This window comes from Watersipora subatra, chromosome 5, assembly GCF_963576615.1.
Source record: "Watersipora subatra chromosome 5, tzWatSuba1.1, whole genome shotgun sequence".
Classification (NCBI taxonomy): domain Eukaryota; kingdom Metazoa; phylum Bryozoa; class Gymnolaemata; order Cheilostomatida; family Watersiporidae; genus Watersipora; species Watersipora subatra.
The window spans coordinates 43,226,037-43,240,508 of record NC_088712.1 but is presented as its reverse complement, the minus strand read 5'-3'; the positions used below and the strand labels follow the sequence as shown (position 1 = coordinate 43,240,508).

The window sequence follows — 14,472 nt, the reverse complement described above, 5'->3', positions numbered from 1 at the left end:
TAACTAATGAACATTGTAAAATAGTTGAGCATTTCAATATCTAGCTCCCGTCACTTCCATGGACGGATTACAAACGTGAAGTGAACCGTGGCAAACACTATATCATCAAAACCTCGAAAAAACACTCCTAAAACAACTTGAAAACAATTAAAATGATATAAAATGTCAAAAATAAATGTATAGTATGTAAAAATACTGTCCATAAAGACAAGTAATACTTGAACAGAAAATGGAAAATTCTTTGGTTTGTCTAGACTAAGTGATAACCGGTCTAGCAGTCCCACTGCTATAAATACATAGCTTTACTAATAATAGGATCTACGCGAGGGCCGATACGTGGAGGCAACTCCATAGTTCCTTATCTGTGAGATCGTTCTAGCCAGAGATGTAACACTGCTATTCCTATAGGAGAAAGGTTCAGCATGCATATCGCTAGCAGAGCCTGTGGACAACACGCTTGTCCTCAATGATGGGCCTGAACCATATCTATAAGGCACCCTACAATAGAAGATTACCATGTTGAACAAGGGTGATGGAAAGAGAGGACAACTGCCTTTGTTCTAGTTTTCTGGGTTAGAATTCGCGCGTTTTGTGATCTTGAAGAAAATCTACGATCATGAATGAGACGTTGCAACAAGAATAAAGATGTATTGTACTTGTTGGAAAAAATGAATAACAAAAAGGACCATCTACTTCACCAGCCACTAACTGTACAAGTACTCCTAAACTGTACTTGTACTACTAAACTGTACATGTACTACTGACTGTACTTGTACTACTAACTGTACACATACTATTAACTGTCCTTGTAATACTGTTTTTGGTGTTTGAAATAATCTGACTGCCAGGATGTTTCAAGATTGCGTGTAAAATCGACAAAACCTGATTGAAGTAAAACGGTCAGAAGAAAAACACGTACGAAATTAAATCTCTAGTTGCTATCGTCAATATCGGCTAGTGTGATCAAGTTTATCAAACATTATCTGTCACTATTCAGTCAGGCTTTTTGCAACTATAGATGCTGACGCTTTAATCGCGATCAAAGTTTGTAGATTTCAATCTTAAAAAGTCCTGGCAGTCAGATCACCTCAAATATAAAAAACAATCACAAATGATAGAAACATACTGATACTTGGTGATAACATCTACTATAATTTTATATAAGTTCACGTTTAAGCCCTACTCTATAGTCAGTCACTCTGAAACATGCAGAATATATCACCAACACAATACCAAATGAAAAATACTTCCATAGAACTAAGTACATATATTTGCTGCTGATCAACTGCCAAATCAGTTGTATGATACACGGACAAGCACAACTCTAGCGGAAAGCATGCTGTCAGCAAATAATATTGCGCAATCAATCAACAGGCCTATGAAGAATGTTAGGAAACTTGAGATACAACGCAGATTAGAACAAGCAGGAATGTGATACAGAATAATAAGCGGGAGATTTTAGTCAACTACCTTGAGATGGAGGTGCCTAGATGAAGCTTCAAGAACAGAATATTCCATTTTACTTAGCATCAATAAAAATTATGAAATACACATACAATGTATAAGATAGTAAAATTACTTTGCTAGGATATAGCACATAGAGAGGCTTCTCTGAACGCCTCCTGATATATAACACAGCTCCAGCTACCGCCATCGAATCATCAATATAAAATCATGACCAGAATAAATTAACTAAATATATGAAGTTACCACAAAAAAGTGGTAATTCATTTGCATCCAAGTAGATGAATATCAGGGAAATATGGTTGCAAATGTCATGATGTACGATTCACATGTATAATTCAGATTTGGAATTGTAAAATGCTGCAATCGACTCAAATGATCGTTAATGGGTCAACATTGAAGATTGCAGAGAATAAAATGAGAAAAAAAAACACAATTAAAAAAGCTAAAATATACACTTGAAAAATTTACATTTTACAAAAAATAATCAAATTTTGCTATTAAATTGCGAACAGGTATGTAGGAAAGCTAAAGACGAAAATTTTATTTTCAATAGTTTTTTCGGCGGGCTTCGACTTTCAGATAAAACCTATCAAAATGACAAATTTTATATTTTAGTGAATTAAAACCTCATAGATCTATCACAAACTGTGTTTACCATACATTTCCTTTTAAAGACGCAACAAATAAAAATTAAAAAACGAATAAAAATAAATTGCTATTAAACATTAAAAAACTATTCATTCATTAGCAATGCTTTATTCAACAATAATAATATTAATAATAATAGTAGTTAGAATAAAAGATCTCTATTTTTATACTGACACGCGTTGGACCAAAGAAGGTTGTGGGTGGAGGCTATTCCTGCCGCATAGGGCGCCTTAATGCAATAAGTTGATTTACTACCCGTTTGACTAGAGCTAACAGCAATGTGTATTTGCGGTATAGTGCATGGTTTCATATAATACTGATAACCTTTTGTGTTGTTGAATAGTGAATGATGCACATCCGACTCTCAACTAGACAAAATCTAGTATCAAACATGAACTGCTTGTGCACACACAAAATGACATGAAAACCTACATGCACTGGGGTCTAACTGCAATCATGAAAACACGTCCTTTACCCAAACACATGCATATGACCTTGACCTGAACACAAGTTAGCCTTCACACAGACCGATGAAGCCTGAATTAGAGTTTCACTTATTATAATGCAAACACGAAATGGCGTGAAAACCTACATGCACCGAGGTCTAACTGCAACCACGAGAACACGACCTTTACCCGAACACATGCATATGACCTTGACCTGAACTAGGGTTAGTCTTCACACAGACCGACGAAGACGGAATTCATGCAAAAAGGTGATTACCTTTGTTTTAATCGACAGTAGGTCAGCCTACCGGCACTCGTGTGCTTACAGTAGCAGCAGACCCTATAGAGAGACTAGTCAGTGAAACAAATAATTACCTCTGGCATAGGCACTAAATGTACGAGTAGATTTTACTAAACATCAGTAACATACATCTATGAGTGATAAAACAGCCTGTGAGTCAAATAGTTCAAACGCAGAACCAGTCAAGTGATGGCGGCGGCTTGAAAAGTAAGAGAGTAAGCGAACTCCACAAGGAGACTAAACATTTCATCAAAGAAACAGCAATTGGCTCAAAACTAGAAAACATGTTCTCAAGTTGTAAAACTCCGGAGTAAAATGGACAGTAAAAGTGGCGGCAAACAAAAAGACAGGCACCAAAACAGAAGGAATTTCTCTACCGATATTTAAGCGTGGCAACAGAGAGCTAGCCATAACATTTACCTGTTATCATGCAAACTGTAGCTACGTCCTGAGTTGCTGAACTCCTTTGAAAGATTAGCGAGTTCTGAGTCAATCTGTCGTTCAATCTCTTCAGTGGTTTTAATAACGGGATAACTGGTACTGCCATAGCGTGAAATAGCGGGTCTATGGGATGAGGAGACATTACTTGGAGAAGCGCTTGTGGCATTTTGTTGACTGAAATGAAAATGCCTTTGAAATTATTGGTTACGATTGGTATCAGAAAAAGGTTGGAAAAATTTCACTGATGACAACTGGAAACCCTGCATAGCTTGAAAAATACAAAACTGCGAAAAGTTTCCAACAAAAATGCGATACAACTGATTAGACAAAACAAGCTTGTAGTTGGTATAAATTCTGCTAGAAGTAACAAAGAAGTAACAGAGATGCTATATTTGCTATGGAAACTATGAAATGTACCCTCGCTAATGCTTAGGCCTAAACTCATGCCTAAACGCTGTTTACTTCGTCTAAAGCTGGATAGTTTCAAATCTACCAAAAACATGAATAAAACAACTTTGGTGCAACTGCCATATTTATCTGTCAGAAAATCAAAGATTGAGCTGAGAGTGGATTAGCATTGAACCTTACTTGAGCAAAAGCCAACGCCTGCAGCGAAGTAATTGATAAATCTACCTGTCAGAACACACCAATAGAAAAGACAACTCCAACATTAGATGAACCTTCCATATATGTGATTCTTATAATCAAATCATTGGACTATAAGCACAAATCTACTTCACCATAAAAACCAAATGACAGACAAATTTAAATATTTTTAGAAGGAAATAAACAAGAAAATTTAAAACAAAAGATTTAGCAAAATAATGATGTTGAGTGAGGTAGATCAGCGACATACAATGTACTGAGTCACCTTTTTAGCCTGTCATACAATGTACTGAGTCACCTTCTTAACGTGTCATTCAGTGTACTGAGACACCTTCTTAGCGTGTCATACAGTGTACTGAGGCATCTTCTTAGCCTGTCATACAGTGTACTCAGACACCATTGCGTGTCATACAGTGTACTGAGTCACCTTCTTAGCAAGTCATGCAGTGTACTCAGGCACCTTCTTAGCATGTCATACAATGTACTGAGTCACCTTCTTGGCGTGTCATACAATGTACTGAGTCACCTTCTTGGCGTGTCATACAATGTACTGCGTCACCTTTTTAGCGTGTCATACAGTGTACTGAGACACCTTCTTGGCGTGTCATACAGTGTACTGAGACACCGCCTTAGCATGTCATACAATGTATTGAGTCACCTTCTTGGCGTGTCATACAATGTACTGAGTCACCTTTTTAGCGTGTCATACAGTGTACTGAGACACCTCCTTAGCATGTCATACAATGTACTGAGACACCTCCTTAGCATGTCATACAATGTACTGAGTCACCTTCTTGGCGTGTCATACAATGTACTGAGTCACCTTTTTAGCGTGTCATACAGTGTACTGAGACACCTCCTTAGCATGTCATACAATGTACTGAGTCACCTCCTCTGCGTGTCATATAATGTACTCAGTCACTTCCTTTGTGTGTCATACAATGCACTGAGTCACCTCCTTTGCGTGTCACACAATGCACTGAGTCACCTCCTTAGCATGTCAAAACAATGCACTGACACACCACACTGTCCCATTAGATAAAATGATATGATATCAGCATTATGCTATACAACAGCTTCTTTTTATGCTATTTGTAAGTTTTTTGCTGTTTTGCCATTAATACTGTTCATTTCTAAATTTTAACAGTTGTACAAACTGTAGTTCAGCTACTGATAGTACATAAAGCAATAAACAACTACTCATGCTATTTAGAAATCATAACAAAGAAAACAGAGTGCTAAGTGGTGGCAAAGAAATATTTTATAAGCAGCTAACAGGTAACTTCAGTGAATTATCCATTATAAATTTAGCTCACCTGCTCAATTTTCGTCTGAGAACTTCAATAGCGTCATCATGTGGTTTACTGGCAACCTTTGACCTTGCATCAGCATCCGCTAAAAAACGATAGAGTTAGTATAGCAATAGACAACTGAACTTCATAGGCAAATATAAGAAACTGTATTCTTTCGAGTAAATAGTTATGGGAAAGTTAGCTTTAGAACCCTTCAGCGCCTTTATGAAAGCCATGATGGTTAAGATGTTTGTAATCTTTTCAAACACTCAAACCGTGTCAAGGACGTTCGATGCATCTCGGTAAACGCATGAACTAATGAGTTATCAATTTTTTTAAGAGAAGACAAAAAAGAAAGATAACTACTGAATGCAACCTTCACAACTCCTTATTTAGTAGATTGTAGATAAATATATGTGAGCTTTGTTGTCACCGGTCAATGCCATTCAAAACAAATTAGGTTAAGAGACATAACCTTCAACAAAGACTAAATGTACTTCAATTGTACTGAAATATATATTACGTTACTTATTTCAATAATTTTCCCCATGAAAAAACAACAAAAGGCACTGCAGTTTTAATATTTGTTAAGAATATGTATATGGATTACTTAAAGTACATATAACAATGTACAATAATACCCTGGAAGTTGACCTCCCTAGTCAAGAAAACTGGACTTCAATCAAAAACCATGAGGTTTAAACGTTTTTAAAGCCGACTAGAATTTTGTGGTTGTCTCAACCATTTGGCACCAAATTTGGTCCCATCGCATAGGCAACAAGGTGATGCGATTTTATTACCTCCCCCTCTCATGGCTCTTTTAAATTATTTACATAGTATCTCTGGTGACCTGACTCAATAGCGTCCTTTTAAGGATAGCTTTTGGTAGAATAAAATATGCGCAGTTCGTACTTTCAACTTTTCGTCTTGCGTTTGTCCTTTATTGTGTTTGTGCCATCGCACCGCCCTACCAAGAACATATGATATGTCAAGAATAAATATTGACACCGCCGTCAATATTTATTTGTTACTTTTACTTCTTTAGATCTTTAAAGTCTCTTGGACAACCATTTTGGTTAAAATTTTGGATACCATACTTTTCGGACTATAAACCACACCCTATAAAAGCCGCATCTGCTATATTTTCCAAAAAACGACAAATAAACAATACATAGGCCGCACCGTTGTATAGGCTGCAGAACCCAGGACGGTGCTCTTTAACACGGCAGCAACTTTGCTGTGTAAAACAAAACAGTGCCAAACGGCACTGTTTCGTATTAACCGACGCTTTTTAACCTAGTGCCCAACGAAACAGTACTGTAAAGCATTGTTTCATTTTTTCTTTCACCGCTAGAGGCGCACTAACCAGAGATTCCGGTTAATGCGCCCTAGCGGTGAAAGAAAAAGCCACAGAATAGCCGCACCCTTATAAAAGCTGCATGGCCCAAATCATTAGAAAAAAGTAGCGGCTAGTAGTCCGAAAAGTACGGTAATTTCTTTGCTCTATATTAAGATTACTATCACGACTTCTCAAGGGATTTTGGTTGCTGATTGAAGAGTGAATCTGATGGAATCAGTGTCAACTACTGAGGTGCTACTTTAATACCACTGTACCAAGAGTTTATAGATTCTGACAAGCTGTAGTAAACATATAAACAATTAGCAGAAATAATTTAAACTAAATTTGGTTTTATAAAGATAAGGATGGCTTCTCAATAGCAGAATAACAGATACTAGCATTTGGAGAACAGCGAAAATGAGTGATTTGAAACCCAAGCGCAAACTCTATCTAGACAACAAAAAGTACTCGTAAGAGAGTGAAAAAGTTTTCTTGGAAAGACAGAGCTAGGCACAACGTGACCTATTTCAATTGATCAGGGTAAATGTCACAGAGGGAATCACTTTACTAGATGGGTACTTTTAAGATCCGTCTGTATGATGAGCGCACTGGCCGACAGCAGATTGCCAAGAAGTTACCAGACAACAAGCAGTCATAATGAACAATCAGAGGCATAATGGTTTTAATGCCAAAGATGTGCAGTAGAGCTCGGCCAACTCAGCGAGTGAAAACTGACATGTATCAAGTGTCTCAATATTTTGTAGATTATGATAGTTTGTTCCTCAATAAGTGAGCGTTCACTTAAAGCTAGAGAGACATCACGAATAAACCCAGTAGGTCAGTGTGCCTTATTCAAAAACTACAAGACAGTCATACCTCTACATACTAGTGCCCCAACATACCGTACAAGAAACTCGAGTTACGAGCTGATTCTCTAGCAAGTTTCTCGAGATAGGAGTGATCTTTGAGATACGAGCCGGTTCTTAATGGCCACTACACTATATGGCCAAGTAAGAGCGAGGCTGCTTTCGAGAACAGCATCGATCGGTCTTTCTCCATGAATCAGTTTTAAAAATGTTTTTAAAAGGTTGGCTAAAAGTTATATAAAAAAGGTTAAAAAAATACGACAATCAAATCAAAGTAAGTTTAGTAAAAGATTAAAACTTTACTTCAGGTGTGTGTTTAATAAATTTATTAAGTTGAAATCAAAGTTTTTATCACGTATGGTTACAAATGTTTAGTGCACCAAATGCGTTCCTCTCAAGTCTCTCAGACAGGTGTTGTCCCCAACATCTGTTTCAAAGGTAAAAACTCTTTACAGTAGTGTACACAGTGATGGTACATTTATTGCAGATCATAACAAGTAAATAGGTATTGTAGGTACTGAATTACAACAATCAAAAATGCATTTTTCTACCGTAACGCCCTGTTTAGGTGGTGTTTTCATAGTATGGTAACAGATTAATTTGTAATTAGTAATTTTATATAAGAAATAGTGCTTTGAGACACGAGTAAATTGACTTACAAGCTCAGTCCCAGAATGCATAAAGCTCGTATATCGAGGGATGACTGTATATGCATTATATACATTATGTTATATATATAATTTAAACTATCATCAATCGATGATTGGGTACACAAGCTTCCTATATTGAAAAGTGCTTGATATTTCATATTAATATGCGTATATCAATACGGATTTAATATGCATATTAAATCATATATTGATATACTATTGACTGTCAGCTGAAGTACAGTCTCAACAACTTGCCTGCGTTCTTATTATGTGCCTTTGGATGGCTAGGAGCTATTTTAGTAGGTGCGGCACCTTGGGTGGTCTCTGACACCACCTGTTTCCTCACTTTTGTCAACCTACGCAGGTGTTCTCTAGGTGCCATTGCGCTTGCACTGCTCACTACAAAGCATTGAGTAGTCCAACTAAATGTAAAGTATGAAACAGTATTTGACATTGACTTGACCTTTAGCTAACTGAGATAAGAGAAAACCTACTTCTATCATCATGCTAATGATTAAAGACGAATGCACAAACCATTGCTAGTAGCAGAGCAAATAGACATGGTATCACTGCCTTGCTCGAGTTCAGCCTTGGATCTCATGTAGTTTTCCTCTCGCTCTCTCTCCAACTTGAAAATCTCAATTTCAGCCTGCCGTCTTGCCTTAGCCAAGCTCGTCACACTCGAACTCCTACACAAACCATAGAGTGATTAATAGAACTATATGTAGCTCACTGTTGGTTATTAGTGTAAAAATAGCAATAAATCCACACGTACCAAACGCTATCCAACCGTCCTAATACTCCCCTTGAAGATGACATTAAACAAAATTTTAGTAGCTTTTACTAGAAAGCATCGACAATTTGTCTATCACTTGCGATTGTTTTTGATGCTTGAGATGATCTGACTGCCAGAATACTTCAAGATTACGATTGACAAAACTTGAACGAGGTTAAAACGCCCAGGAGAAAAATATGTGCGACATGACATACATGTAACTAGTTGCTATCGTTGCTATAGTTGATATCTGCTATTGTGTTCAATCTGCAGCATTACACGTCTCTATTCTGTCAGTCTCTTCGCCAGCTACACACTTTATGACACTTTTGCTTTATCTGAGCATTTTAACCGCAATGGTGTTTTCTCGATTTTAATATTGAAACATCCTGGCAGTCAGATCACCTCAAACATAAAAAAACAATCACAAATTATAGAAAAATACAGATACTTTCTGATAAAATCTACGAAAATTTTGTTTAAACGCATCATGAAACAGTCAACAAAACTACTGTACAAGCGGCAGGAAAGCCGTCTGTATAAGCGTCAGGTAACTTCAAACACGTTATACCAGGGTGAGTTATACAAGGGCGAGTTACATCAGTGACCGATACGTGCAGCTATCAACTAACGGCGTGTGAAAAGAAAATAAATTTGAAGCCAAAACCACAACTGCAAGGGCTAGTCTAGTAAATGATAAACTAAAAGCAGGCTTTGCATACTCAGTATCTTCGGCAGGAGAGCTACAAAAGAAAGACAACTTCAAAGCTCGAAGATTACCAAAAATACTAAAAATATTGAAAAATACTACAGCAACGTTTTACACTACTGTATATGGTAGTTCAGGCTTGCAGTCTGCAACCTAGCAACAACGACAACCCCAAACATCAAAAACGTAAGTAAAAAATACAGCAACACAGAGATGCAAACATGGATAATTGCATATAATTCATTATATACATAATTGTATATAATATTAAAACTAAATATATCATACATGCAATATAGATAAGTAGTCGGGCCTGCTGCCAACAGCACTCTACGCTCTGAAAAGTGCAGAGTGTTATAAATAACTAGAGTGTTAGAATAGGTTAACTGTACTTAGCTTTTTCCAGGTTGATATTTTTCTTGGGAGACACCACAGATGTTTTGTGCTTCTGTACTTTTGAGGTACAGTGGACTTACTGGTGGTAAGTCCACTGTACCTCAAAAGTACAGAACCACAAAACATCTGTGGTGACTCCCGAGAGAAACATCAACCTGGAAAAAGCTAACTGCAAAAGCCTGAAACAGAACTATAGCGACTTCAGAAGAACCTCAAGCCAAGAGAAGATCAGTACAGTTAACTCAATCCAACTCTAGTTAATAAATACATTGAATATAGATGTACATCCTACTGCTACATATTATTATATAATATTACTATATATTGTACACGATTACATGTATATTGCTGACTATAAATGAGTGAGCAAAAACAACTTCCAATGATATAGAATTGGGGGCATTCTTCAAAACCAGATAATCAGGAGTTACAAGAATAATTTATACATCCCTAAAATTTTAGTTTAATTGAAAGCTAGTCTGAAAGGAAGTCAGTCGTGAATAATAGCATTTTCCTTCATTTCTTATCAGAAAAAAGAGCATGATTATTAGAGATAATTTAACAAACGTTTTAGAAATACAGTACATAGTTCAGAAGGCCTCAAGTTCATATTTATTGTTCAATAGTTGGTCAAAGGATAACTATACATTTTTATCCTATGATAGCATGAACTGCTCTCATGGTAAGTATCCTATGATAGCATGAACTGCTCTCATGGTAAGTATCCTATGATAGCATGAACTGCTCTCATGGTAAGTATCCTATGATAGCATGAACTGCTCTCATGGTAAGTATCCTATGATAGCATGGACTGCTCTCATGGTAAGTATCCTATGATAGCATGGACTGCTCTCATGGTAAGTATCCTATGATAGCATGGACTGCTCTCATGGTAAGTATCCTATGATAGCATGGACTGCTCTCATGGTAAGTATCCTATGATAGCATGGACTGCTCTCATGGTAAGTACTTCTTCATCACCTTTAACTTACAGTAATTTTATCTGAGGCTGGAAAAATAATAATAACATCCTGATACACATCTCTATAAACACTTACAGGTAAGTTCCTTGTAAATGCTACAACTATGCTAGTCATAGAAGTTCACTGTATTATGTACAGTTCGAATGACCTTGACCTTGGTGTATTTATTCACAAACCGGCATTGACTGAATTGTACGACTTCTCGTGAAATACACGAATAGGCCAGCTACATACAAGGTTACGTTTTATAACTGCAAACAAGCACTAGTTCAACAAATAGCAAAAACATAGTTTTGCTTGTAAAACCGTAGCAAAATTGAAAAACCAGACCTACCTTGTTGGCCTGCTAGGTCGGCTCTTAGAAGCCTTTTGCTCGAGATGAGCAATCCTCTCCTCTATCTTGCTCTTGTTCGCCTGCAGTTGTTGAGTCTTCAGCCGTACCAACTCTCTAGTGCAGTCAGCTGACTCCGATTGCTGCCAAGAAACAGACACACAATAGTACATCCTATCAACTCGTGCGTTATAGTAGCATCCATTGCTTCCCATTTTGCAAGAATTACAAAACCTTTTTGGTGCAAAAGGAGGATGGAAACTCATACAAACGGTTGCCTTTATATAGATCAAGTTGCTAAGATATTTGAAATATGTCAGATTTGCAATTCTTTTGCATTGTTGAGTTGTTCTGAACTTCTCACTCCAGCGCGATGAAATGGCAACACCTCAAAGCAGTTAGATTCATCAGCTGAACTATTAATGAATTATTGATCTAACATCATATAACTTCCATTTATTTACTGTAAGTTTAGTAAACCTAATGCTCTGTAAACCACTTTAAAAGTTTTCATGTCTCCTTTGTTAGTCATACTGGCTATTGAAATTTGGATGGTCAAATCAGCTTCAAGTTAGTAACAAAAGAAAACAGACAAACGAACCTTGCGTATAGCTTCATATAACCTACCCCATTTAAAAAATATTCAAATAAGCCAAAATATGCCAAGCATTACTACGTACAATGATTGCACTTTATATATATGACCTTGACATGGCTCATCGTTCTATAAAGTAGATAATATAAAAACAAATTCCATGCAGACAAACACGATGCATGCAATCACACAGTGCTGTACATACCAAAGTGAGAGTGGAAGAACTTCAGCAAAAACAAATGATTACCGGAAAGAAATCACCTTGTACAAGAGCGAAACCTCACGTAAAATATTTTAAATTTGGATAGAGAAGATTTCCAAGTGATTATCCAATAATTATAATATTTTAGAAATCTGTTTAAATTGTATTCTGTACAAATTAGAAATTTTCATTAAATTAATCAATTATTAAATCTGACCAATCACTCATTGCATTAAGCAATTTTCATCCTATCATAAATTAAGCGCAAATATTTAAACAATCTCAGTTACTGCTGTACATAAGGACCCGAAAGCTTATTACCCAATGAGCTGTCAGTATGTAACAATGACTCATTGGGTGAGAATAAACGCTGTTTATACAGATGTGAGTGACAATTCTGACAGAGAACATGGCGTTAGCAGCCAGAGATACAAAATCAAGTAAGAAAAATCATTCCGTAGCCAAAAATCAAACGAGCAATTTACTTACATTAAGGGCAGACAGGAAACCACCCATAGAATGCCGCTAGAATCAGTGAATGAAGGGGTGAACAGTTCTGAAGCTATGAAGTGATTATGGTTGAACAATCTAATAGATATTTATATATCTAGCAGAATGTACATGTGATGGTATCCTGTATGATAATAGCACATAGACTAGCTTGTTGTATACAATGTTGGAGGATGAAGGAAGATGCACATATATGTATAGGTATAAGTATGTATATACATATCTTATATATATACACATACATAAGACATACATGTATAAGATATAAATGCATAAGATATACATTTACATGTACGTATCTAAGACATACATACATACATAAGACATACACATATAAGATACACATATATAATATATATATGTACATATATAAGATATACATAACATACATGTATTTACATGTATAACATATACATACATTAGACTATTTAATCCATAACTGTCACGAACAACTTTTATCGTATTTACTAGGTAAATCAGACACGCTGATTCCGATTTTGTACTCAAAATAAAGATTAGTCCACTAACCTTCAAAGTCATTTAGGCTTTTTAAAGCTTTTCAATATTCGTTTCGAAAACAACACAATCGGCATTACAAGCTCCGCCCATAAATATGTGACGAAACCTAGCTTTTTCAGGAACGGAAGTTAGGAATGTTTAGTCCGATTTAGAATAATAGAGATGAGTGTCTTAAAACCCATTATTATCTAAATCCAGCCTGTAAAATAATTTCAGTTTTTTATGAAAGGTATATAAACTATTTAAAATTGCTCGTAGCTTGTTACATGACGTTTAAATGGGCTGAACGCCGAGGAAAATGAGCTCAAAAAACGCGGTTTTATTACAAGCTAGCGCTGTTATCACGCTTTTTTAAATATGCAATGCTAAATAGCTTATCTACTTTTCAGAAAAGACTGATATTATTTTTAAGGCTGAATTTAGATATTAATGGATTTTAAAACACCCATCTCTATTATTCTAAATCGGTCTAAACATCCCTACGTAACTTCTGTTCCTAAAAAGCTAGGTTACGTCACATATTTATGGGCGGAGCTTGTTATGCCAATCGTGTTGTTTTCGAGACCGATATTTAAACCCTGTAAAAAATCCTTCATTACTCTGAAAGTTAGTGGACTAATCTTTATTTTGAGTACAAAATCGGAATCAGCGTGTCTGATTTACCTAGTGAATACGATAAAAGTTGTTCGTGACAGTTATGGTTTAAATATAAGATATACATACATTAGATATAAATGTCTTAGATATATCTTATATATAGTATAATACAATAAGTACAAAAAGTACTTATACATACATACTTCAAGTTATCCCATGATAAGAGCTGAAATATAGGTCTGCTCTCACCAGGTGATAACTTCAAAACGTATGTACGTATATCTACATGTATATCTTTCAATAAAACAGGGAAAAATGTATAAATTCACTTATGAGGCTTTTTAGCATCCTCTAGTTAACCTAAATAGGTATTTAATTTTAGGTAATAATTGAATAATTTGTAGGGTACAATACTGACACGCAGTGTTGGTAGAAATAACAAATAGTCAGTGCTTACCTTGGGTGCAGAAGGCTGCGTGCTAGATTCTGTGGGCGGCGCATCTAGGGCTTCAAGTAATGTATCGGTCTGACCGAATGCATAGTTGAGCTGAGCTTCTGCCAGTTCCATCCACATACCTGAAATACATTCAAAGAACACCGGCTAACTACAAATGTCTCAGTAATAAGTCAAGTCTCAGAGAAGGATTACTTGATAAAAAACACTAAAAATACAAAATTTAGTTCGAGAACACACAAAACGAGATTTACTAAAATTGTAGCGCATTTCAGTAAAATCCACTTTACTTATATGACAAACAAGCACCTGTCACGCATTGTCACCTGAAGAGCACCTGTTTAG

The 14,472-nt window shown here is 36.1% G+C and overlaps 1 protein-coding gene across 1 annotated transcript in view; it reads right to left on the bottom strand.

The window, feature by feature from the left end:
- LOC137397384 (uncharacterized) overlaps nucleotides 1–14,472 on the bottom strand; it is a 47,363-nt gene that overhangs the window by 253 nt on the left and 32,638 nt on the right. The window contains exons 22-28 of the mRNA XM_068083675.1: nucleotides 14,131–14,249; nucleotides 11,254–11,393; nucleotides 8,591–8,745; nucleotides 8,312–8,455; nucleotides 5,226–5,304; nucleotides 3,283–3,477; nucleotides 1–498 (exon numbers count right to left, since the gene is read on the bottom strand). The exon at nucleotides 1–498 is cut by the window's left edge and continues 253 nt beyond it. Of these exons, the coding sequence (XP_067939776.1) occupies nucleotides 306–498; nucleotides 3,283–3,477; nucleotides 5,226–5,304; nucleotides 8,312–8,455; nucleotides 8,591–8,745; nucleotides 11,254–11,393; nucleotides 14,131–14,249 (1,025 nt within the window). The 3' untranslated portion in view covers nucleotides 1–305. The remainder of the gene's footprint in view (nucleotides 499–3,282; nucleotides 3,478–5,225; nucleotides 5,305–8,311; nucleotides 8,456–8,590; nucleotides 8,746–11,253; nucleotides 11,394–14,130; nucleotides 14,250–14,472) is intronic.